The 26550-nt window shown below is 41.0% G+C and overlaps 1 protein-coding gene across 1 annotated transcript; it reads right to left on the bottom strand.

The window, feature by feature from the left end:
* Positions 1 to 4768: 4768 nt before the first annotated feature.
* LOC310876958 (apolipoprotein B-100-like) lies at positions 4769 to 25812 on the bottom strand (the record flags this gene model as incomplete). Its single annotated transcript, XM_083790606.1, has 27 exons — positions 4769 to 5764; positions 5874 to 6060; positions 6303 to 6414; positions 6510 to 12329; positions 12507 to 12877; positions 12979 to 13088; positions 13175 to 13338; positions 13689 to 13864; positions 14028 to 14235; positions 14559 to 14689; positions 15206 to 15388; positions 15473 to 15678; positions 15778 to 15945; positions 16077 to 16280; positions 16401 to 16580; positions 16682 to 16877; positions 17329 to 17540; positions 17650 to 17796; positions 17887 to 18001; positions 18234 to 18681; positions 18776 to 18861; positions 18955 to 19076; positions 19165 to 19317; positions 19489 to 19636; positions 19764 to 19912; positions 20039 to 20151; positions 25791 to 25812. The coding sequence occupies 27 exons, from the start codon at positions 25810 to 25812 to the stop codon at positions 4769 to 4771; spliced, it is 11127 nt and encodes a 3708-aa protein (XP_083646732.1).
* Positions 25813 to 26550: the final 738 nt, after the last annotated feature.

Raw genomic sequence — 26550 nt, 5'->3', positions numbered from 1 at the left:
ACTCATCTTATAGGCCTACTTTCTACAACCTAAACCTAACACATGAACCTTGGTTGAAAAAAAACTAAAGTTGTCCTTCAACCTTTATTGATCCCACTCAGGAAATTCAGCAGACAATTCAGCAGACAATGCCAACACTGACAAGTAGTACCCCAGATAGGACGTTTAGGGCCTTAGTCCTACTCCTCCTCCCAGCCAACACTCCCCACTGACAGGTACAGTAGTTACCCCCCGTTTTGATTTACATCAAAAGGGCATGTGAGCTCAAACCCACAATTCAACATTTTGGTTTTAAGATGTTGATATTAATTTTGTATTCAACCTTAGGACCCCAAATCACACCTTGGAAAGCATGAGTGTGTATTCAAGTGTATTCAGTGTTTTTTTGACTGGGGGGGGGGGGGTCATATTTTGCCTGTCATAATTTTACCCCCCAGTATTAGGATGTATTAAGATGTTGATATTCATTCATCAAGTTTATTCAACATGTAGAAAAACATATTCAAGTTTAAATACAGGAGGCAATTGGGGGTTATTATAGCTGGGAAATCATGATGCTTAAAGTGGGACTGAGCCCAAGGGAAGGTAATATAGGGTGAAGGTTTCAGGGCCTACTGGGTCCTCAAACTAATCATACACAGCAAATAAACAAATCAAATCTATACATTTGCAAGCAAATAAAGTATTTAAAATAATCTCAGCTCAGTATATGCCCATGTCCAACACCACTATGGCACATGGCCCAACAAACTGACAAAGCCCAGTCTCAAATATGATATGGCACGGTGGGAAAACAGTGAAAGGTTGTGGGTTAGTTGTCCTCCTTGTAGATCACATAATACATCTGGTTACCCCTCAATACAAATTCATTACATTATACAAAATATAGCAAAATGACTCAAATAGAATAAAAAACCAAAACTGTCAAACAAACTCAATATAGCTTGGCTCCCACTGAATACCTGTGGCCGTGGATGTGGTTAAACCAGGAAAGGACCTGAGGATCTGGAAGGATAAATTAGGCTAACAGTAGACATCCTTGTCAGACACAGCAGACATCAATCATGGATATAAAGGAAACAGTTCCTCCTCCAAATTGAGCAGCTTCCTATAATGTAATTTTGGAGAACAGATTCATTACACAGGCTAAACGTGTTCGGCTTCACAGTAGAATGCTTATACAGCATGATGGAGGACCTGAAGATATTTAGAGATATCTTTTAATATCAAATCCACTATTCTGTCATTACCATTGTCTACTTATATAGAGGCCCCTTTACAGTATATGGCAACCATTTAAGATGTGGAACATGGTTTCAGCTATTTGTTCAAGCGATGGATAAATGTGATACCAATAATGATGATAATCCTGGCATAAATGCATTGTGTATTCTGTATGGAAATGTGATGATGATAATGTCCGCCTTCTCCCTGTTGGTTAACGAGCGGCGGATGTGCGTGCCGCTCAGGCCTAGGTGCCTTGAAATGGACACCCTGGCCCTTTCTGAAACCAGTCCCTTGACTTGAAGTGCTCTCGGGAGGTTCCCTCGTCAGGAAGTGCCCCTCCAGCTGAATCAAGTTCCCTTGATTAGGGTGCTGGGTATAAAAAACTGGAAATACACTCGCCCTCCTTGGGCAGAAACAGGTCCTCTGAAGCACCCCGCACTTTATTCCACCTTCCTCTGACACCAGTGATGAACAGTTTTAAGAAGTGAATGTCCGTCCCTTTTTGTATTTATTTGTGTTTATTTTAGGTTTATTTAGTTTGTATATTTTAGGATTAGGGTTTTAGAATTTATAATAAAAGTGTGTTTTATCCGGCCATATATAGTGCCCCCTTGTTCTTAGATAAATAAAGTCAATTGATATTATAACCCCCTTACAAAAAATGGTTTTCGCCTCAGTCCTTCTTCCTGGTACTTTGAAATTAAATGCTCTTTTACCTGGTGAAAAACACGAACCTTGTGTGTACATTAGTTAATGAATATACAGAAAGGAGTTCTTGATCTCCATATCAAATCAAGTGGCGTAGTCAGCAATATCAAGCATTGTTTTATTGAGTTACACAGTAGTATGCACCTTGCACTTTTAAACAGTGCGCCTGAATATATATATATGAATGTTTTCTCAAGAGTCAAACAAGCAAATTGTTAAAGTTTCTATGTGACACCTCCATCAACCTTAATTATTTGTGTTTATCCATAACAAGGCACTAAGCACACACAAAGGTGAGGAAGAGGGGAATCTTGAGAATCCTAAAGGGAACAAAGGGACCAATCAATACATGATGACTGGGTGGACACCAGGAGGGCAGTCAGACAGATATTTTGTGAAGCCACCAAGGAAATCGGGATTTCCTGAAAGTTCATATAATGGCCTGTTGTGGCGCTGTCATTTGGGCCCAACTTCACCTAGACTGTATTACCTTAATAAACATGGTCATGAATACTTTCTGCTTCCAGTCACTAGTTTAAAGTCTCATTTCTAATGTCATAATATTCTTTTTGGAAAATGATGGTCCCATTTATTAAAATAATGACCATAAAGTCGCGTATGTTCTGAGGGGCGTGGCTACCGTTACAGTCTATGATCGGGATTCCCCACCCACTCGAGTCAGGGGGGGGGGGGGGGGGGGGAGTCCCGCCTCGTTGTCTGGGCCAGCCAATGGGCCAGCTGGTCCCAAACGGATCTAGAAAGATGGGGATTTACAATACAAGGACTGACAGGCTTCATTTTACGTTCATGTTAGACCCGGGGAACGCTTTGTCCATATTTTTTACAGTCTATGGTGGACACACACACACACACACACACACACACACACACACACACACACACACACACACACACACACACACACACACACACACACACACACACACACACACACACACACACACACACACACACACACACACACACACACACACACACACACACACACACACACACACACTGCATCTTCTCGGTCACACCAGCCATCCATAAACCTCTTTAGTATGGCATCAGCATCCACCTTCCAAATTGCCCCAGCCCTCCTCTGCACATGATCAAACCATCTCAACCTCGCATCTATTACTTTATCCCCAAACCTTCTAACCTGGGCTGTCCGTCTAATGGTCATTCCTGATCTTGTCCCTCCTTGTCACTCCTAATGAGAATTGTAGCTTCTTCAGTTCTGTCTCTTAGTCTTCTAGCTACGTCTCTTGAATCAGACTGTTCATATATAGCTGCTACAAACTCGATTGTACCTTGAACATTCAAAGGTTATAAGCCTGCTCCTTATGTTTTGCTGGTATGTGTTGTGGATTTCCATGGTCATTGTATGTCACAGTATAATTACTGTCGTTACCAACAACTCATGAGGAACTACATTATTATACCACATAATCAGTGACTGAATTCAAATTCAGTTACTTTCAAAAGCCTGCTAAATGCCCTCTGCTCAATTTATCTTTGATTTATTTTATAGAATCCTGTATGAGGTCATTATCATTTAGTGTTACTGCACAAAATATAGGCCTATATATTTTAGCGAAACTTTAAGCATAAAGATGGACACTATAGTACTCATTACTAAGTCAATTTAGCAGATAATTTTACCCATCTGTTCCAACATGCTTTTATGCCAATGGCATTTGATGGTTTCTGGAGAATATTTAGGGGTCAAGTCCAGAGGGCATAGACCCCTTATTGTTTCAGCAAGTTTTTTTTGCAGTTCTGTGCTATCGTTCTATCAGTCATTTGGCCTTTTAGATCTCCCAATGAGTAAATGTTATGATTTGCTCAATCCACTTTTTCGGACGTCAAAGAATTTCGTGGCCTTGGTAACCACTCCCCTTGAAATTGAATTTGCATTCACGCGGATGGAGTCTTGACTCTTGGTTACGGGACTACAGCATTGACAGACAACGTCTTCAGCCAATCAGCATAACAAAAAAAGCTGACGTCATCTTCAATGAACGACACTAGCACGGAACTGATTGTCACATTCAGCATGGCCATGCTGTCGGGGACACATCACAAACCCAAGAACAGCTACAAATCCCATATTGTTCGTTATTTAATCCTATTTATCCTTTATGTTTAATTAATCTATACATTCTTTTAAAAAAAACAGGCAGAAACACCTCATTTGTAAGACGATAGTATGACGTCTTTGGATGACATCACACCTCTCTGTATTATACGTCTCTCTGTATTATTTATAATATAGCTCATTGTGTAAATTGCATAGCTTTTTTCATTTTGGGCTTCATCCGGTCTTATAGCTGCTTTCAGCTATTTGTTAATTGTTTTCCAATAATAAATAAACATACTTTTGCATAAAGCTAGCATATCTTTCCAGTCCCATGTTAATAAGGGTATAGAAAACTGGAAAGATATCCCTCTAAAGCTGTCAAAAAATGATATTAGGCCTACTTTATATTAATCATGATGTGAATTACAACTACATTTTTATCCTAATATAAGAAATAAGGCATTTCAATGATACAGTTTTGTATAACTGGTCTTTATTGATACTCTTCTCTCTTTACAGTAAATACTGAGTCAAAAACAAAAGGGCATGAGAATCAATAAATCTCCATTTCAATGTGGGTAAACAATAAGTAATTTAAATTAAAATAATAAAACAACATCTATTTAACAAGGTCTTTGTGTTAAACAGACAGTTATAAATATATTCTAAAACACTAAACATCCATGTTTCTTCCTATGCTGTTTTTAGACAGATGGTAGTGTATAGACTTCAGTCTGTGAAAGCCTCTCACTGCTGGAAGGGGAAGGGGAGGTTGATCTCAAGCTTTCCTGTGCTAACTTTCATGTACTCTTGGACCTCCTCAGAAGCTTGTTGCAGAAAATCAGAAACAGTGGTGTTGAACTGGTTCATCGCAGTGACGAACATGTCCATAATGTATTCAACAGCATTCTGCAGCTGCTCCATATTTAGTGTAGGGATCTCATGCAAGACATTCTTAATGAAAGTTAAAACGTTGCTGCAGAGGACATTGAAATTGACGAGCACTGCGTCCAAGTAGGTAGAGTCAAGAGTGTCAACTAATTCTTGTGTTTTCTCAACAATGACCTTCATGGTCTCACCCAGCTTCTCTAGCATCATGTCAATGCTCTCCATCTTTTGCACAAGGTCCATAGCTTCATCATAGATGTACTTCAAAGTTACCTTCAAGTCATCATACATTTGACTTACAGTAATTCCATCACCGAATGGCATGCTGATTTTAACACTGCTTAATTGGTCAAGTATAAAGTTACCATAGACCTCTGCGCTCTCAGAGATAATCTCAAGGGCCTTCTCAAGCATAGCACCGATGCTGCTAGTCAGCTGCTTTAGGACCTCAGGGATAGTGGTCACCTCGTCAGAGCCAGGCAGTTTGAACTGGGTCTCCCTCAGGAACTTGACGGCGGAATCCAGGAAGACCTGGACAGCCTTCTGGTACCGGACAACTGTGATTCTGAAGAGGAGGGAGAGCTGGCCAATTTGCTCATCAAAGTGCATGGGAGCATTATAGACCTCATCGACAAATTTCACGAGTGCACTCTTCAGATCCTCCACAAGGGATGTCATTAGGTACTTATCAGCAAACATGGTCAGTGTGGAGGTAATGGAAGGGAGTCTCTCCTTGAGTCCAAGGAGCATATCTCTGGGCGCTTCCATGTTGTAGGCAATCTGAAGGTTCATCTTATCTGTATCCTTAGCAGAAGCTCTGACGACTAGGATATCAACATCCTCCTCAGGAGCAGACTGTTGGACAGAGGAAAAATAAATGTATTTCGTTTTTAGATCAGAGAGACTTTCCTTTACTAGTCTTATGGAGTCACCATGTTAATTCAGAAACACAAACAATACTCACAACATAACGGCTATAGAGCCTAGCATTCATCTGAGATGGGGCCCTGGCCTGGAACTGGAGACCTAGGAAGCCAGTTGATGGGGTGGAGACAGATGCACTGATTCCATCTCTACGAGCAGCGTAGCGGAAGTTCACATCAGTGAAAGTAGGGCTGACGATGTCCACATTGAGGGTATGACGAGAGATGCTGGAAAGTAATGAAATTGTAGATGAGAAATCACTGTAAACGAAACATTCTGATGGACATTGTATAACACTTTGCAGGGAAACAAGAATGTATCATTTTATAAAATGTATTCAATATTTCCCTGTCATCCACCTGCCGTTTCCTCCTTAAATATAAAAATGAGGAATACCGGTAGTTAGGCTACATTAAAGAGGAATAGTTACAAAAATTGCATGTGAAACATGTTGTACAAGATATGTTACCTTAAAGCCTGGGAAATAATGTGGTGGATGTCCAAGGTCAGGTCAGCATGAGTCAAGACAGCCTTGCTGATTATGCTCAGAGCGTCATTTCCGAAGTCTGCCTCGGTAGAAGCTATTGAGAGAATATTAATGTAATTATTTATGCATTCTGTAAAACGATGCTCAATAATGTTCATACAGTATATTTCTGGGAGATGCTAAACTCACCATCCAAGTCATACTCCAGGAAGACAATGGCAGAGGTAGCAGATGACTTAAAAATGACCTTGAAGACAGGGAATTCTCCTTCCACTTCAACTACCATGCCAGTGGTGTACACTGGAGTCACAACCTTGGCATTGACAGAGATCTTCTGCTTTGGCACTGTCAACTCAACAATAGCCTTCTCAAAGAGGTTGAGGTCGCCGAGGTCACTTGGCTGAGACATATTGATCTCAATATCAGCAGTCAAGGAAGACATTGGGGCTAGATCTATAGTTGCCTGGACAACATGACTTCCCTTGGTATTGAAGTTTATCACATTTGCTTCGTTGTTAAAGGCAAACTTCAGCACTGCATACACACGACTGAGGGAGGCCTCAACAGCCAGGTTCTCATTCACATCCATGCTAAGGACTTTGGTTTCCCCATTGGTGAGTTTGGCATCAGCAGTTACTTTGGATGTGGTACGTAGGCCATCAACATTGAAGTACAGAGTGGCCTCATTGTCCAAAATTCCCAAAAGAGCATACTGCTCAAGTACTGTGCCTTCAATGTTTGCTTTGGTGGTCGTCTCCATAGAAGCATATTCAAATGTTCCCTCCAACTTCAGGCTATGTTCTGCCTCTGCTTCTCCAACAGCCTTAATGATGGGGACATTGAAATTACCCTTCAGCTTCAAGGTGGAGACAGCATTTGCCTTGGTCTTGGTGTCTGCAACCAGGTTCTGGTTGGCTTCCAGGTTGAGGATGGGCAGGGAAATCTTTGCAATTGTAGCTACAGAGATGCCAGCTTCAAAAGTTTCAGTACTCAGACTGATGGTACTATCATGGGTACCCTCAATATGGGGGTTCTCAAGGGACAGAGAGTTGGCCAGCTTAATTCCTCTTCTGGTGGTCAGGCTGCTGGTGCCGTCAAGCTTAGTTTTCAGGCTCTCAAACACAGAGGCGGTTGTTGCTCCCAGACGGAACACAATATCCTCCTCATTGAACAGTCCAGCATTAAGATTCAGGTTGATAATGGCAGACTTAAAGGACAGCTCTGTGATCAGGTTACCAACAGAGGGAATCTGGACCAGACCCATCACATCAACAAGGGGGGCACCTTTGTTCTTCTGGTAAACAATCTTGGCATCTACATCGACATTCTGCTCAGGGGTGGTCAGGATTTGCTCCAACCTGAAGGTCTCATATAAATTCAGATCACTGATGCCTGGGGTGCGGAAGTCAACAAAAGGCAAGTCAAACTCAGGGATACTGATGGTGCCAATCAGGAAGTCAAGATTAGCCTCACCATCTACAGCAACAAAGATACCAGCTTCATTCTTATTGTTGTCAATGGTGAAGTTGTAGGAGACCTTGTACCGATTGAGACGTGCCAGAGCCACTGTGTTGATCTGTTGGGTGTCAGGCTTGATGATGACAGAGTAATCATTCTGGAGATCAATCTTAGCAGTCAGAGCTTCATAGATATGCATCCTGGCGTTTCCTTTGTTCTGGAAGTCAAATACAACCTCAGTGGGTCGAATAACAACATTGACCAAATTGGACAGGTCTCCACTGACTCTACCAACCAGCTCTGTGTCATGGTTTACCTTCAACTCGAGCTTCATATCATAAAGGTTAGCTTCTCCTGATGCTACAATAAGACTGTTCTTAATTGCAGGGCCCTCTGAGTCGCAGCGGACATTGAACTTGACGTAGCTAAATAAGGCAGATTCAGCAGTAATTTGCTGTTTCATGTTCAGAATTCCAGAGTCTGTGTCACCTGTGAACGTCAGCTTGGCCTCGCTGGGATTGAGGTTGAAAAGCAAGTTGCTCTTGTGATTGGTCTCATCATCATTGAATTTGGCTTTACCTATATTGTCAGCTGTTACGGTGAGGGTAAGGCCATCCTGGCGAACAACAGCTTTCTGGGATAGAGTGGCATCACTAGTGAAACTGACGATAGGGAGGTTTACTCTGTGATTGTAAGTTGTTTCCAGAGAGGAAGTCATTCCACCCCCAATAGCAATAAATGCTGTGTTCGCAATATCAGCAGTGTAGGGTTCAGTGATGACTTTCATTGTAGTCTTGGCTTGGGCCTGGGCTGCTTGACCGTAAAAGGTTAAAGATGCTTGATGTTCAACTCCAAGAGCAGGATTATTAAACTTCAAGGTCTCTGCAAAGACAACACGGTTCATCTTGGGGATAGCAACGCGAGCTGTAGCATCCAGATTGTAAGTAAGCATCTCAAAAGTAGTAGATGTGGTCCTTGAAGTCAGGAATCCAGTGAATTGAGGTGTCATTTCATTTTCAGTAGAATTTTGGAACTCAACAGTTGTCTTGATGGTGTAGATGGGAGAAATTAATTTGATCTCACCATACAGCTTGCCAAAACTGGGGATCATAATTTCAGTAGGGATAGTTGGCAGCTTAAAATCAGGTATCTGGAGTGTCTCAACAAGCTTCTCAACAGGGACATGGGGTATGGTAGGGAGTGAAATATCTGAAAGGGCAAACTCAGGGAAGGTTATCTCAGGCATAGGAGGAAGGTAGTTCAACGTAAGGTCTCCAAAGAAAGCCTCCATGTCAAGCATCTTGATCTCAAAGTTGACAATGAAATCAATTAATTCAACGATTCTCTGCTTAATGTCATCAAGGGAGATGGTAAAGGCTGGCACAGTGTGGAAGCCCAAAATGGTAAACTCTGGGATATCAAGTTGTGTTGGGATTTCAAGCTCCTGTAGGCTGGTGTAATATTTGCTTGCCAGTTCCAGATATGGGGCAATCGCAGCTTTGACATCAAATTCAGTAACTCTCAGATATTCAGCAAATCCCTTCAGGCCATTAAGTATGGTATGGTCAACAATTTCCTTCACAGTGTTGATCATCTCTGCAACTTTGATTTCTCTTAGTTGGTCGAAGAAGCTCTTAAAAGATGAGAAAATAAAATTGACAAAATCTCTTGTGGCCTCAAGTTTCTGAGGAATTTCAAGTGTTATGAGCAGCTCATTCACAGAGGCAGTGTACTCTGCAATCATTTGATTGACCTGATCCACAAAGGCGTTATAATCCAATGACTTCAGGCTCTGGACAATAGTGTCAATATACACACTCAGATCCTCAATCATCTGCTTAATCTCAGTTGTTTTCAAGTAGCTGACAGTTCCTTCCATGACTTGCATAACCTTGGCAGGGATGTCAATTTCCTTCAGTCTGTTCACTACAGCTTGGATGGTGTCATCAATTCTGAACTGTTTGATTAGTTCCACAAAGCTCCCCAGAATCACCTCAATTTTTCTATCAACCTCAAACTTGGCCAACAATTCTCTTAGTTTAGCACTGAATGCATTAAAGTTTTCAACGATGTTGAGATACTGGATCATTTCCTGAACAAACTCAATTGATTTGCTGATTAAGTCTGTGGGAATCTGAGCCATGAGTTCCTTGATGTAATCATCCATGACATCCATTGATGGAATGTAGCTCTTCAAGTTTGCAACAAATGCGGCCAAGTCAAAGCTCTCAATTACCTCTCTCAAGTTAGTCAAAATCATCTCAACTTTAGCTGGCAAGTTGGCATCAATATCATGTAGAAAAGCAAGACTGCTGTCCTTTAGGCTTTCTAGGTCAATCTGCTTGATCAGCTCTCTTATTGTGTCAATCACAGCAACAATCATGTTCTTGATATTATAATCCTCATTGATGGCATTGAGTACTTCAGAGATCTTCTGAGTGACAGTTTCAACTAGTGTGCCATCAGAAATCATACCCCTCATCATATCAACATAGCCTTGGATGTAAATAGTGATATCTTCCAGCAGTTTCTCAACAGCAACCTTCACTTTCAACAGATAGGCTTCCAGTTCTTCAGCAGTGATAGAATATTCTTGGGTAAAGTCGGTTAGGAATTGCTTCAGCTGACTGGCTTTGTCTTCAATGTTGAGTTGAACAATAAAGTCATTGACTTGCTGTGGAAGTGCCTCAAGCGTGGCCCTAACTTGCTCATCATTAATGTAGTTCTGCAGGATCTCCGCAATGTTCACAATAACCACCTTAATACTTTCCAGGAGGGCGGGCACATTTCCAAATAGAGGGAGTTGAATCATACGACTGTTTGTGTTCTTATCATACTTTAGGAAGCTAGAAATTGTGAATTCCTGATTATCTGGTGAGTCCATGTTGAGCAAATTTGTGAAGATGGTGCTGGAAACCTCCATTCCCATTCTCCCAGCTGTGTTGTAAGCACTCATGTCCTGATTGAAGATATGGTCATTCATTTTGGACTTCATCCTAAGACTAATCTTTTGTTCCATAGGAGACAGACTAGTGTCCATTTTGTTGTCAACAGTGGTCTCAATGGACAGTCCGTTGTTCAGATGCTGGGTCACAGAGGCTCTGTATTCATGTGATGTGGCGAGAGCCAGGGGCTGTGCTCTAAGAAGGAATTTGCCATAGAGCTGGCCGCTCTGCTTTCCATACAGGGTCAGGTCACCATCAGCATTGAACATGGCATCAAGGTTGAAGTCGAAAGGAATGATGCTAGAACGGATGGCGTGATCATAGCGCACAGGCTGAGAATTGAAGCGGGCATCATTGGTGATCCTGGCGGCAAGACCAAGAACTTCAAGCTCGGTGTTCTGGCTCATGTGGGTTCCAAATACTTTTCCAGTAGTGCTGCACTTAGCATTGGCAGTCATGTCAGCATAATTCACCTCATAAGTGTGCTTGATCTCCTCTTCACCATAGGTGGCTTTCAGGCTTCCAGTCAGGTCCATCTTGTAAAGCTCTGCCTTCAACTGAGCCTCATTGATGATGTCGGCTGCCAGCAGTTTCAGGTTGTTATTCACATTTGCAGAAGCGGTGTAGGGTTTCAGGTCAATGGTGATGTCATGGGTATAAGTGGCATACTCACTGACGATGGCCTCGGCCTTAGTGTTGAAGTCAAGGCTAGAGAGAGTGATGGTCAGAGTGTTGGCATTATCAACCTTGATGTCAAGCAGTCCAGCCTTGTTGTTAATGGACAGCATAGCCTTGGATGCATCAAGTTCAGCACTGAAGGTGTTTTGCAGGTTCAGGGGGCTCTGGAGGGTGGTTGATCCACTTGTGGCCAAACCATCCTTGTTCATTGTCAGAGTAGCTTTGTGAACAGCCTCGTTCTCAAGGAATTTCACAGTGGCATCACTGTTTAGAGCCAGGCCATTGACATCAAGATTGGCACTAAGTAAGGAGTAGACACGGTTTTCAGAGTGCTCAGCATTGGTTTCTATCTTGATGATGACTTCCCCGGCACCAGCAGAGGCCTCAGCCAGGTTACGGACCTTCATGCCTAGGATAAGTATGCTACTGGTATCACATTTCAGGGCCAGTATGTTTTCCTTGAAGGAAAGCTCTGCAGCTTGGATCAGGATGTCCTCAAAAGCATTACTGTTTGACACAACACTGAGCTCACCATTGGCAAAAGTGGCTGCAATTGTGTTTTGAGCCTGAAGAATGGTGGAGTCAATCTTTAGAGAAGAATCAATCTTTGCTTCTGGTTTGAATGGGAAAATGACAAAAGACTGGGTACAGATGGTGTTACCATAGATGGGCCCTGCTTTGACTGTTCCTTCAAGATTGCTATCAACAGAGATTTCTTCAAATTTGAAGTCAACCATGCCAGTGTGCTGAAGTGCAATATTGAGTCCAAGGGGACTTGTTGCGTCAATCTTGCTGCTGGATTTTACACTTATTTTGTCTGTGATGGTTACATCTTCGATTATGTTTACACTGGCTTCAAGGAACTTATGGACCAAAGAGCTTTTCAATTCTGCCTTAGCAGAATCAGAGCTGGCCAGCAATCCAGAGCCTGTGTGAAAATAGAAGAATAAAACTTAATTGATAGTAAACTAAAGTAATGCACACATAATCTCTATATTCCAGATTCCAGATGTGAGAAATTAACATACTAGTCAAATCAAACAATACAACTTATATGGCAAATTAGTTTGTTTGTTCTCTCTCTTTCTATGCTCTATCAATATACCTTCAATCTTGAAGGAAAGGATATCCAATGGGGATGTTCCAATCATATCAAACTTGGCTGAGTAGCTAGGTGTCTCCACAACATCTTTTCCAGCTGCTCCTGAGATCTCCAAGTCATAGAGGTTACACTTCACCTCAGCTGAAACCTCAGCTTTACCGAAAAGAGGCACAGATAGTGTCACGCTCTCAGGAACAAAAAGCTCAGGGATTGGAATCTCCATGGAGGGAATCTCTAGTAACCCATACAGATGCATGTGTGGGGTGGTCAAGGCAGGTGGGAAATTTAGCTCCTCTGTTGACTTTCCTCCCATTGGGATAGGGACAACAATGGTGAAGTGCTCATCGTTGAAGTAGTAGGCCACCTTTGCTTCACTGAAGAAAGGAAAATGGAAATTGCCATTATTATTTCCTTTTAATAAGAATAGAAAATAAATTTCCTCTAATTATATATTTTCTGTAGTTGTGAAACTTACGCATTCAGGAAGAGTTTCTCTGGCAGTGAAATCTCAGGCATATCAGGGACTCTGAAGTTATGAATGTAAGGAATATCAGCAGCATACTTCTCCATGTAGTCATTTGCTGCCTGGGAAACAAATACATTGTTTATATGTTTTGCATAATTCAAAGGGGAATCCGTTTGTTTAGATGATGGAGAAACAAATTACATACCTCCACGGATTTGGTGAGTATGTGACGGACTTTCATGCCATGCTCTCCCACTTCCATGTCAAGAAGATCATTCCCATATTTTTCAATCATATCGTGTTGAGGAAGATATTCCATGATCTTAGAGTCTGTGTCAGACTTAACCTCTGCCTCTATCTTGCTGCCATCTATTAAAAAAATATGAAAGATTTTTCATTTGAGGTGCAGTGGAGTGAGCAATTTTAAAGAGAAAATATTGACTTGATTTCATAGCATTTCATAGCATCCCTATTCAGTCATAATAGTCATAGTCATAATAGGCAAACATTCTGCAAAAATAGACGATCTGCAAGGCAAGCTCACAATACGTTGCATTGCAATCTACAAGCTCATGAGTCTGTTGTGACACGTTGTGAGCTTGTAAATCAGCTATTTCTGCTTTTTGACATACAATGAAGAATATTGGATTTAAGTGTTAAATGACAAGACACAAATGTTTTAACTGTGAAAAGAGTAAATACGGTAATTAGTTTGTTACCATATTTCAGTGCGATTTTATGCTCAGAGGTGATCAGAGGTGGGAGTTTGATGTTACTCTCAAGCTCAACTTCCAAGGCCTCGCCACGCTTTAGGTTGGCTGTGACAGAGGAGTCAAGGTCAAAGAAGGGGACAAGAAGCTGGAGCTGCAGCATAGCCTCGTTCATAGCAGCCACCCTGTGAGGAGGAAAGCCATTAGTGTATCTAAAGTGGAAGAGACATTTCTTTATGCACTTTTCTTAGAGTTTTCTTACTTTTTCTTGAATGAGGTCAATTTTATGGTAGTACTTATTTTTGATTTCTTGTGGATGTGATATGTTTGATTGATTTGATTTCTTACTTGGCACGGCCAACCAGGGAGAGCCGAAGGACGTGCTTGTTGATCAGGTCAAGGGAGATGGAGTGAGTTCCCTTGCCATTGCCATCGACGACACCCAGCCTGAATCCAGCATCCACGTCAAAGTCAGGGATCTGGAGGTCAGTAGTGAGGACGTGCAGTTTCCTGTTGTACTTCACAGTCGCAAAGGCCTCAGTCCTCATGTCCTCCCCTGTTGAAATAACAAATACAACTTAAAGTCTCCACGAGATCCATTCTGTTTTCTGACAGCTAATTAAACCACTGTCTAACTGGTGTCCCTATTTTGGACATGTCTTTATAGGCAAAGAAATAGCCAAGCTACAAGCTCACAAGGCATAGCATCATGGGCTTGTATATCGACCATTTCCGCTGCACGACACTATAAAATAGAGCTTAATTAGTTCAAATTTGATAACTGATTAAATTAAAATAAGCAATTGAAAATACATCACTTTTATCGAGTGATACTGTACTGTCATGTTCCTTAAAATATATATCATAACCTGGGCTTACCTTCAGCACTCAGGATCATCTTCACAGAGTCAACCTTCTGACGGCCCTCTTCACCCTCCATGAGAAGTTCATAGGCAATAGCGGCAGTGTACTCTGTGACTTCACCAGTGGGACGGAGCTCCACAATAAACCTAGTAAACCAATTCATTTTCATCAATGTTTTTAATTGCATTTTTATACCAATACAAATACTAGAAGGTGTGTGGTTTATCACAGTTCATATATTTAATATATTTTTAATACATTTTGGGCACATTTGGGCAAGTGGCTATGGCTGCTTTTAGCACAAGGAGTGTATTTTGTGCAATTTGTTTTGCCAGCCATAGGATGTTAATGGTAGGGTCACAAGAAACCCCTATAAAAAAGATTGCCCAATACTAACAGCCGGTCAGCAAGTAGATTCATGAATGTATTTATATAGACAATATTTTAGGCCAATAAAAAAAGACTACCGGTATATACCAAATTTCCCGCTTTAAACAAAAGAAGCATGTCGGGCTGCCGGACTATTATGGGTCCATTTGGTTCTTAACTATCAATATGTTTTGCTGGTGACCCCCCTGGAATCCCCTCAAGGAGCCCTGGCCTGGGGGTTCCCGGACCCCACTTTGAAAGTGGTTTAGATTTTTAGAAGGTTTTGCACTTACTTGCTGTCTCCAGTGAAGGGGAAGTAGGGTGTCTCCTCATTGTAAGCATCAGTGTACATTAGGGTAGTGCAATAGGTCATTCCAGTGAAGAAGGGAGTGCACTCATTGTTATCAACCCTGTGCAGACCTCCTCTAGAGGGGATGGTGTGTGTCTCTGTGCCAATCACTGCCACCAGGTTATTGCTGCAAGTGAGATGGATGAAAATTAAGATGAATGCCATTACATATATTCAATCCATTAGATATGAGAGGTGCTCCTGAGCTTACGTGATGCTGATGAGCTTGGTGGGGTTCTTAGGTGCAGGGATGGTGAGTTTGATTTGGTCGCTTGCCATGGAGATCTTGGCACGCAGTCCACTCTCATGGAAGAGGTTGGTGTGCATCTCCAGTCCAGAGTTGACGTATTCGGGAATGAAAGAGCCAATCTGAGTCGTAAACTCAACGCCAGCAGAGGGCATGAAGGCAATCTCGCTCTATGGGGAAACAGTGGATGAGATAAGAGAGAGATACCATTACGGAATGGCACATTTCAACATTTAGCATCTTTGTGAAAATTTTAAGACGTTTTGTACCATGTCACGAGCAATGTTGAGTCCACCCTTGATACCAGGAGTGAAGGTACCAGACAGGGCAATCCTCAGAGGCACACCAGTAGCAGTGGGTAGGAAGAACTCATTGTCCATAAAGATGTAGTGGGCGAAGATTTTGTTGTCAGCTTTAGTCATCAATCCCTTCATAACCTGTAATAGATGAAAGATACACATATGTATGCGTGATACAAATGATACAAATGCAAAAAAAAAACATTTGTTCATTTTCATTAATGTTGTCTGCTAGTGAAATGTGTGAGTAGATTCGTCTGTGTACTTACGTCCATAGGGAACATTTTGAGCATGCTGTCAATCATCATGGCAGCAGAGTAGGCCATCTCCTCCATGTCATTGGTTCTGAGGTATCCAAGCTCGTTACCTAGCAGTCTCAGGTAAACCATTGCCTCAGGAGAGTCTTGGGCCGTTAGATCTCCCATCAGTTTATTGAAGTTACGTCCAATTTCCTTCAGCAGGCTCTGTGAAGTCTGTTGATAACCACACTTGTCTTAATAGAATATTCTACATAATTCTCAAATTAATCCACACCAACAAGCATTTTCAAATAATGAACAAAACTAAGCATAACAATTTTTATCATTGAATACCTCTCTCTTCCTCCTATCATTCCTCAGAGTTGGCAGCATGGTCTTCAAGAGGTTACTGATCCCGGTTGGCATGTTGTCGGAGATGAAGTACATTGTCCTCAGAGTGGTGTCAGGGAAGAATCCGTTCTCTCCAAAGAGGGCTTCAACAGTAGGCTCAAGTCCTTTCCCCTCCATGCCGATCTTAATAGTAATGGAGCAAATTGAAATGATTGTCATCTACTGTATACGAAAATCACTTATGGATACAAATCGGTTTTCTGAATAAAGTGAATGTCTTTTACCTCCATCATGTCGATGTCAAAGCCAAAAGCCTTCAGGGTCATATCAAGCATGACCTCCTTGGGCAGGTAGCTGGTACCCTCAAAGATCATGTTGCCCTCCACGGATCCCATCTTGTAGTTGCGGGAGAACTTGGTTGGGTCCATGACAGTGCCAATCTCATTGCCATGCAGGGCATCGAGGACCTTCTCTCTGAGCCTGTTTGAAACGCAGATATATCATATTGTAATCAACACAGAGTGGGACACTGGCCGTGGCCATTTTGAACATGCACGCGCATCCACTTCCAGTCTATAAGCCCACCATTCACAGCTCTGTATCTCAGAAAGGACATTGAGGGGGCCGTTTCTGGTGAATACAAGGGTTTTCAACGGGCTGTAGCAGGCGGGCTGACACTCCGACACAACAACATCCGGGCATGTCACTACACACACAGCAGTTTGTCATTGTAACATTCGGTTACGGATATTTGACTCTTCAAAGTAAGTGTTACGCGCAATAAAACCTTGGCAATACGCTATCGAGGGATTAATTAATGCTGGCGCAAATTGAGTTTTAAGAGTTATGCATATTCACCATATTACTTATATATACTTATATATTATAATCTAAACGTGTAATTTATGTCACTTTTACATTCTTCACTTACGCTTGGGTTTCTGGCTCAGTTGAAGACAAGATGTTGGTAATATATGAGATGACAAAGCTCTTGACTTGCAGGTCAGGTTCATTAGGCAGGGCAGCAGCCAGCTGGGCGAGTTCACTTGGCTGGGGGTCTTTCATTAGCACCAGGTAGGCAGCAATGCGCTTCTGCAGGGGGCTAGCGCTGTCCAGAAGTACCTGCATGAGAATCTCTCTGCCCTGTGACAGAGAAATACATCCATCATTAAGAAAAAGACAAACAAAGCAATCCCTCTCTGGATAATTTCTCTTAACATCTAAGAAGTAACAATAAAATCAGTTTACTTGCCTCCTCAGGGACAGGGGTCAGCCTGAAAGCCTGGATGGCAGCTTGCTGAACAATGGCGGAAGCAGCAGGCTGGTTCACACACTGGATCACAGCACTCATCAGGGCAGGACTGGCAGCGCCCATGACTGCACCCATGTTTCCAATAACCTAATGTCACAGCAGAGAAGACGATTATTTTTCTTCTTTCCAACCTTGAAAATCCTTAGATTTCCCAAGATTTCGGAATAACATACTCACCCTCAAAGTCATGAAAGTGGTGTCCTTGTCTCCACTGCAGTCACCCAGATGGGTAGCCATGAACTCTGCAACATTGTGGATCTCAGGGATGAGCGAACCTTCGGTCTTGTAGTACCTTTTAGGGCAAAGGAAATGTATTGGTATAGTGAATTTCACAAGTGATTTATGGAAGACATACAAATTAATTTAAGGATAAATAACATTGAATAAAATACCATATAAAGAATAAAGGTTGTGGTTTTACTATTCGTGCCTTTTTGTAGAAATGTATTATTCAAGATAATTATGGTAGATGTGGTTCACACCCACACACACAGACTCTGCAAGGAGGAATACAGTTTGCTCACCTTTTGACAACATTGCTGAGGGCATACATGATGGGCTTGCTGGGCTTGTACTGAGCCATCTGCAGCATGTCATTGATCAGGATGGGAGAGGGGTTGGACACTAGTCCCAAAGCAAAGACAGTGGCATCAACTTCAAGAGAGGAACTGTCAAAGGTCCTCAGGATCTGCATGATGGCACTGCTACACTCGGGGGTACCGCACTGGGCCAGAACCTGGTAGGTCAGGGCAGGGGACACCTGAAGAGCCTCATCAACTGAATTTCTCAGGGTCTCCGTCTTCATTCCACGGACCATGTTCACCAGCTTGTGGAAGAGGTGGGCCCTCCTCTCACCTTCGTTCTCAGGCAGATCAACCAGTTCTCTCAGGAGAGCCAGACCAGCATCCTTATCCTGGATAACATTCTTGGCAGCAGGAGTATCCATGTTCAGACCCTTGACGTTGGCTTCATCTATAATAAGCAGAGTAAACAGTTAAAATGGTATTGTCAATGACAACATAAAAACATGCTTGGAAGAAAATGACAAATGCAAATAACTCCTTACTAAATTCAAAGACTCTGTCGTTGTGAGCCGAAACCTCCAGCAAAGTCAGAGACTGCTTGCCAACATTGGTAACACCCATATCTCCCCTATGGCCAGACAACATTTTGGTTAAGACAATAGATGGATACATTGACTTCATAGAATCAAAGATATTACAAGTTAAGAGTACAAGTTTTTACTTAGAGAAAGGAATCAGGATGTGGTTCTCAGTGCAGGCACCAGAGGTCATGTGCATGTTCTCATTGTCAAACTTGTAGTTGCAGTACTGGGAGCTTCTGATCAGCTGGGCAAGAGGGTAATTCTGCAAGTAGATAATTATTTGTTATTTGTTGTTGTTTGTTACTCATGATTATTTGGCATTATTTGACATTATCATTTGGATTTCTTACCATGCCAGAGATCAGAGCCAGGGGGCTGGTGTAGTCTCTCATAGGGACAAACTTGTCACATTTGGACAGATCCCTGGTGAGGCTGATATCAGTAGCAATGTCCTCTCTTACATCAACAGAGACGGAGGTCCTGCATTTGCCATGGATGGTGGGCTGAAATGGAAGAGAAATCACTATTCATATTTATTCATGTTTATCTTTTTCCTCAAATTTCAGAATTAACATTTTCATCAGTCACATACTTTACTGGTAAATACAAGAATACACATGTGGACCTGCAGTGTAGGTACAGTACTGTATAAATTAAAGAGCAGTTTAATGTACCATGTTCTTGTTATTTTCCTCCTCCAGCAGAGGCACGGCCAGGGCAGAGATGATGCCTCTCTTGATGTTCAGGATTGTGGACGTCTCATCCTCCTCAGGGTACAGTTTCACATCGTACTCACCCTCAACCACAACCTTCAGAGGATATCTAAGGAAAGCAGCATAGAGGGGGCATTTTCAGGGTGTGTTTTGAATATGAATTCATGAGCTTTGCAATGTAACTCACATAATATTGAGATGGATTGATTTTAAATGATTCTGACAGTGCAACGTACTTCTCCATTTCAGAAGCAAAGGCCTCAGAGCCAGCTGCAAGTTTAAAGACAGGGGACAGCTCCTCCTCAAAGATGCTGTCCACCTCGCTCAGGGTACATTCCCTGGTGCGGATGACAAAGCTGCAAGACTGAGGCACCTCAATCTCGACCTGTAAGACAGAAGGCACAATTGTCACAATTATTTGAATGACAATTAATCATCAACTAAAATGATGTTCATGACAGCCGTAAATGTTGATCAGCTAAAGACGGTGTTGAAATATCTTGGCTTATACCTTGCAAGAAGCCTTGGGTCCATTTTTCATAGTTGAGGCACCATTGATGGAATTCAAGGACTCAGCTTCATATAGGTATTCATACTTGTGTAGGGCCTTGTACCTTTTTGCCACTAGAATAGAAGAACAAACACCAGTAAGTCTCGTATAGTGATCAAATTTGTCCTAACCATAAGACCACAAAGCCAGAAGCTAATCTTCTTAAAGTCTGCTATAATAAAATTGCAATGTATTTAACTTTTTTGACATGAAATAGGACATTGCTTTGTTCAGTGACAAACAGCATGTGATGCATAAGTAAATATTGACTTGAAACTTACACAAACATGTTGGCTCTTCTACTTCTTCATCTTGCGCAACTGTCAAAACAAATACGTATTCAGTATTATCCAGGAAAAGAAATGAACGTCACATTTAATAACCTTTTATTCCAATATTAAGATCAAACTGAAACAAATTTCCTCTCACTTTTTTATTGATAACATTTTTATTCTTGATTAATTGTATTGATTTTTGATGTCATTTAACAAAGAAATGTCTATCTGCAACTTTCAAAACTATTGTTCAAGACTACAAAGTAGTAGTTTACAGTTCTAAGTGATATCTTTTGGTTAAAACAAAAACGTTTGTTTAGTGCTAAAGTTAAAGCTTGTATTCTGATTTCTATTCTCGATCCAGCTCTTTAATAGACCAATTCCAATTTGACCTGCTCATGTCTGTGTGTCATATCTTCCAATTTAAATTGTTTATTCTGTGTATACTGTATGAGTTATCTTTCCTGATTAGATTAAATTGTTATCCGAGCCTGAAAATGCATTTTTCTGGTTACTAAAGAGTTAGAGAGACAAGGAGACCCCGGATACTGAACAAACTAGCAGGGTTAGGGTTATTCTGATTACTATCAGAATAAAGAGCTATTTAACACTTTGTTTTTTACAAAAGAAAAGTCAATTAATACCTTTAATAATATAATAATAATAATATAAAAATATAATAATATACTTTAAATATAATATTCCTCAATCGATAACTTCACTATAGGTTAAACGAAACACAAATAACCAAAATAAACTCAGCAGCAAAATGTGTACTCACAAGCAAAAGCAAAAGTGCTTAGGAGCAAGAACAGGCAGAGCTTTGAGACCCCCATGATGGGTTCTTTGAAGCTCTCTCCTTTGTGGTTGGCGAGTACTCCGACGAGACTAGGGCCTTTGGTCTTTGTACGGGACTTTTATACTCCCAGTTGGGCTCCTGTAGGGGGACTGGACAGCACAGACAGTACTTTAAAGTCTCAAAGTCCACTCCACCCTCCCAAGTGGAGGGCCAAAGGCAAAGGGTTTAGAAAGGCTATGCATGGACCACACACAGTTACCAAACTGGCCAATGCTGTTCTACATACCGTAGGTAGGTACAGGTAGCATTAAGGGAAATGCGTGCACTTTATTTAAAAAGATATTTCAAACATCAAAAATACATCATTCTAATATTATTTTCAAACACATATTTTACTAACGACTGTTTAAGTTCCCCATTAGCCAACTTTAAATTTACGAAAATTAAATTAAATTAAATTAAATTAAATTAAATTAAATTAAATTAAATTAAATTAAATTAAATTAAATTAAATTAAATTAAAATTAAATTAAATTATATAAAGACCCCTTTGTTGAGATTTTGATATGATAATAATTAGAGTAAGTGATGTGATAGAAAATGGCAATAGTTTGACTATATAGTTATACCCTATAATGTCTGCAGTCTATTTTTGTTTTTTGTGGCTTTTGCCTTTTTTAATATATTTTTTATGGAGGGACAGACAGTAGGCTGACAGGAAATGGGGAGAGAGATGGGGGGGTGACATGCAGTAAAGGCCGTCGGGATCAGGAGTCGAACCCGCAGCACACTGCCAGACTGGATTACCAGCCAAGGTGCCTGGACCGCTGAGCCACGGCCCAGGCCTGCAGTCTATTTTACATAATATTCAAATACATGATCACCAATTACAATTGATGCCAGATGAACGGCTATTAATTTACATCTCACAGTTCTAGAGAGTTGTAATATTTTAATATTCTCATTCCGGGATGTTGTAATTTTACAACCAATGGTTTAAACCAGGTCATACATACTGTAAGTACAGTAAGCATTATGGTTCCTAATGAGTGCGGAGTGATCAAGGGCTGCTCCAAAGACAAAGTCCTTGCTGCTAGAGTCACTGACACTAACAATGTGTGTGTGTGTGTGTGTGTGTATGTACATATGTACTGTATGTTTATTTTGGGGGGGGTGGGGGGGGGGGGGGGGGGGGTGGCGGGCTCAGGGGTAGAGTGGCCGGTAGAGCGGCCGGATGGGTACTGCGAGGTTCCCAGGTGGACCCCTGGCTCCCCCAGAGTCCTTGAGCAAGACTCTGTGGTTGGTGTCTTGCATGGTTTCTTCCGCCATCGGTGTATGAATGTGTGTGTCAATTCAATATTGTGGACAATAAAAGGTTTCATAAATGCTGTAATTTTGGTGAAAATGTTGATTTTGCTGTTGCACTGATGAATCACTTTTGAAAGAATACACAGAAAGTGCAAAGCTTAGACAAAGGTCACAACTGTGATCTTTCAAATCAGATTCACATGGTTATATTCTCACTACAGATATTGGAATCTGTCATTCAGATTGTGCCAGGGATTCAAGAGCAATACATAAATACAGTTGGTAAGCTCTCAGTGACTTTATTTATGTATTTGCTTGCTACATGTAATCTCCTAGACTTTTTCATCAAGAGTAACATTACAGTATGTCTATTTACTTAATTTTATGAGATTGACCTTTCTTTCTTTTCACTCAGAGCTAACACCCCTGTTATATAGTTCATGTTGTGTAATAATGACCCAACAGCCCTTCTCCTGTAAAGATATACATTACCACGTCCACCATCAGTGCCATGAACTCAAAATGATATCACCACTGTCTAGATTAGCACTCAATGTTGTGCTTACTGCATAGCACTTGCAAACAAGCACCATGCACAGTGTCAGTCCAAAGGGGTCTTGAACCTTGTCCGTCAGTGGTTACATCATGGCAGTATAGTTAGATTTTGATTTGAATTAACATTTTTGACATTAATAGCTGAAACTTTGGCATGTATTGTATACCATTGATTCGCCATTTCAATGAGAAAGAAAGAACTAACTACACATTTCATTTTTGTGTAGCAGAATTGTGTGATGAAACAAAATGTAGTATTTCATCATGCAGTGGTTAGAATACTCTAGACTGGGGCACCGATCTACTTGGGAATGATGGTAATTAGGAATGCATGCCTCACCTTATGCAATACCTCTTGTACCAATTGTCAGAGAGTACCCGTTGTACCCGTCTCCATCTGTCTGTGTCCCTTTTGCGCCCATATATGGAGAGATCTCCATATGCATATATGGGCATATTGGACGGATCTGCGATTCTTGACAACCACCTACAGTACCGAAACGGCTCGACAGCAGGCACTGGCTCCCTCAGAGACGTGCTGGCCATTGGGAAATTCGGGACAACTCCCAAACGGCCCGGTCCAGTCCAGGCCGGTGTGGGCCAGCCGTAAAAAAAAAAGAAAAGAATCATATATTTAATTTCGAAGATACACAATTATCTTTTAACAAGGTAACAGCCTATATAATCATGTTGCTTTGTGACATAATAATGTTGTGCACAGCAGCCGCTCTCAGCCATCTATGGCTGCAGCGCAGCCTGTTAGGTCACTGTAGGACCTAAAGTGACCTAAAATGCGCTTGCACGCTCTTGATTCGTCTGTGTTTCATTTCGTCGGCACGCAGCCGTCCACTTCCCGGGCTGAATTATGGGCCCACCACGTCCCTGCCTCAAGTCCTCGCACTAAGTTTGAAGATATATTTGCCCTTATACAGTATGGGCATATCTGTCGCATATATGATCCCCATATATGCCTAATAATTCAGTTAGTCGATATGGGCATATACTGAATTTGGAGATTTACAATTTAGGCATTTAGCAGACGCTCTTAATCCAGAGTCACTTACAGTAAGCAAGAACAAAAACATGGTAATACATCGATATACAGGGCTATACGGGCTAAGATGGAGGTGGGTTTTCAGACTATGGCGGAGGATTGGGAGTGAGAGCCCTGATGTCTTCAGTATATGCAGTATATGCCTATATCTTTCCTCTAAACTGACTGAGTATAATATAGTGAATCAGTTGAGCACTGGTTCCCAAACACTAGGTTGAGGGGCACTAGCCCCTCCTACTGTATATACAGCTTTTCGTCCCAACACGTGTCACGTGTCTGAACAAATCGGCTTTTTGTGGCAACACAAATATTGACAATGAAAGGATAATTTATGTCATATGTGGACAAGCAAATCGACTTCTCTAAACACAGTGCAACTGTTTTAATTGAGCTCAGGGCTTATATATAAATATATATATATTAAAAGATAACATAAGTTGACAAATTAATATATTCATTAGTATATTCATTTTTTTATTGGATGATGTATGATAAGAGCGCCCTTCACTTCAAACAGGTCTACAGGTGTGATTTTTGTTTCTTACATTTCGTTTTTTCCTAATATACAGGTTTAATGTTTGCGTTTAGTTCAATGATTGTTTTAAAAACACCAAGGGAAACTTTGTCATCTTGTCCCTAACACAAACATTAAATGCCATTAACAATAAAGAGAATTTAATGTTTGTTTTTACACCGTTCTTTTTTACATCATCATTACATCACCTATAGCAACATACTTTGAATAAAGTAACATTTATAGCTGCTCGAAGCTATACCGAATTCCCTCCTCGATGATGTAAGATGAAAAGAGTGCCCCTCACTTAATTAACACGGGTGTGATTTTTTATTATTATTTCAAAACCTTTTAAATTATTAACTATTATTTGTACAGTAATTTTCAGCAATTCTACAATCTTGTAGAACTGCTATTTTCACCAGTTTGGGTCCCGGGCAAACAAATTTCTCTTTTGGGTCTCGAGCTAAAACGTTTGGGAACCACTGGAAATGTAATATACTTTTCAAAAATAGCGTATACATGTTCACAAACTGTCGTGATGCTGCAATCATGAGCGTGTAGACCAGTTTTCACAGCAAGCATACAGTATGACAAATTGGAAAAGTGGTTAACATTGAGGATTTTACTGTGTACATGTGGCTGGCTGTTCACTTGATGATCCTAAGACCCACAGCACTTAATGTCCAAGGTTCAAATTAGATCAATGTATGATCTGTACACTCTTGGAGAATGGTCATTGATCTCATAGACAACCTATAGAGCAAATGATAAATTGTGTGTGGGGGTGGAAGGAGTGACTTTGAAAGAAAGGGTTACAAAAGGATAAAGGTTTAGCAATGATACCTGTTGTACAAATGTACTGCACTTGATTCCGGTTTAGTGCAATGCATTATTCTTTCATAAATGTACCACTGTTGCTTTTACAGCGATTTGCACTTTGATCTACTACAAGCAACATAATTGTGGGAAGCCATCGTTACTTTCTTCCACAAACATAATAGAATTATTCCATTGCCTAATTATTGTCTACTTTGGCAAGCAAAAGCAACAATTGAAAGATTTTAGACCACCATGAAGGGGCACTCATTCAACATTTTGGCGTAGCTTATTAACATTTTGATCGTCAAAATTCAACAGTGTGACCAAAACCTCTTCCACTTTATTCTGACAAAGGTTTGTGATCATGTGGATAAAATATAACTTACTGTCCTTTTTATCCACAGGCATTATTGCTAGAACAACACATGACATAATGAGGCCCATAAGAGTGTGTGAAGGGCATGCTACACACAGGAGCAAACAGATATGTCTAGTCACCCCCAGTGGAGCTTTTAGGCACTCTAGTCTTATTGCTCCATCAACAAGGCGAAAGGGTAAAGGCCAACCATTGTATCGGTTGCGCTATAGATAGACCTTTATTGATCCCACCAGGGAAATTCAGTTGTCGTATAGCTGAAGAAAGGGAAGATCAATTATGTAAGCATGGAGCAGTTTCGTGTAATAATTTGAGATGTGTCATGATATCCTCAATCTTTTGAGAAGCCCATCACCTTTGCAGTGTGCAACATTAGGCCTATGGTGTTTCTATTTTTTTTACAAGTTCACAGTCAAAATGCTTCACATAGACCGGCTATTTTCATATGACACCATCGTACGACTAAGTATAAAATTGGGCTTATGTGGGTTAATTTATTTGCACAATAACCTGAGAACAATCATTATTCTCATATTATTGTGCAAATAAGTAATACAAAAAAATATATATATATGACAGTCCAGACATGACTTTCTAGTATGGTCATGTATAGTCAATATAGTCATGCTGAGACTTACTCAAACTCTGCAGGCATCGACTATGTTATCAGCTGACCTTTGAATGCTCCTACTTTAACATTCAATCAATAATACCATCCATCTATATTAATCAAGCTGACAGGTATCACACTAGTATAATTGTTGATACTG

Source organism: Protomyctophum parallelum, assembly GCF_964188405.1.
Source record: "Protomyctophum parallelum genome assembly, chromosome: 19".
Taxonomy (NCBI): domain Eukaryota; kingdom Metazoa; phylum Chordata; class Actinopteri; order Myctophiformes; family Myctophidae; genus Protomyctophum; species Protomyctophum parallelum.
The sequence above is the reverse complement of the archived record's forward strand: the minus strand, read 5'-3'. Positions and strand labels throughout refer to the sequence as shown.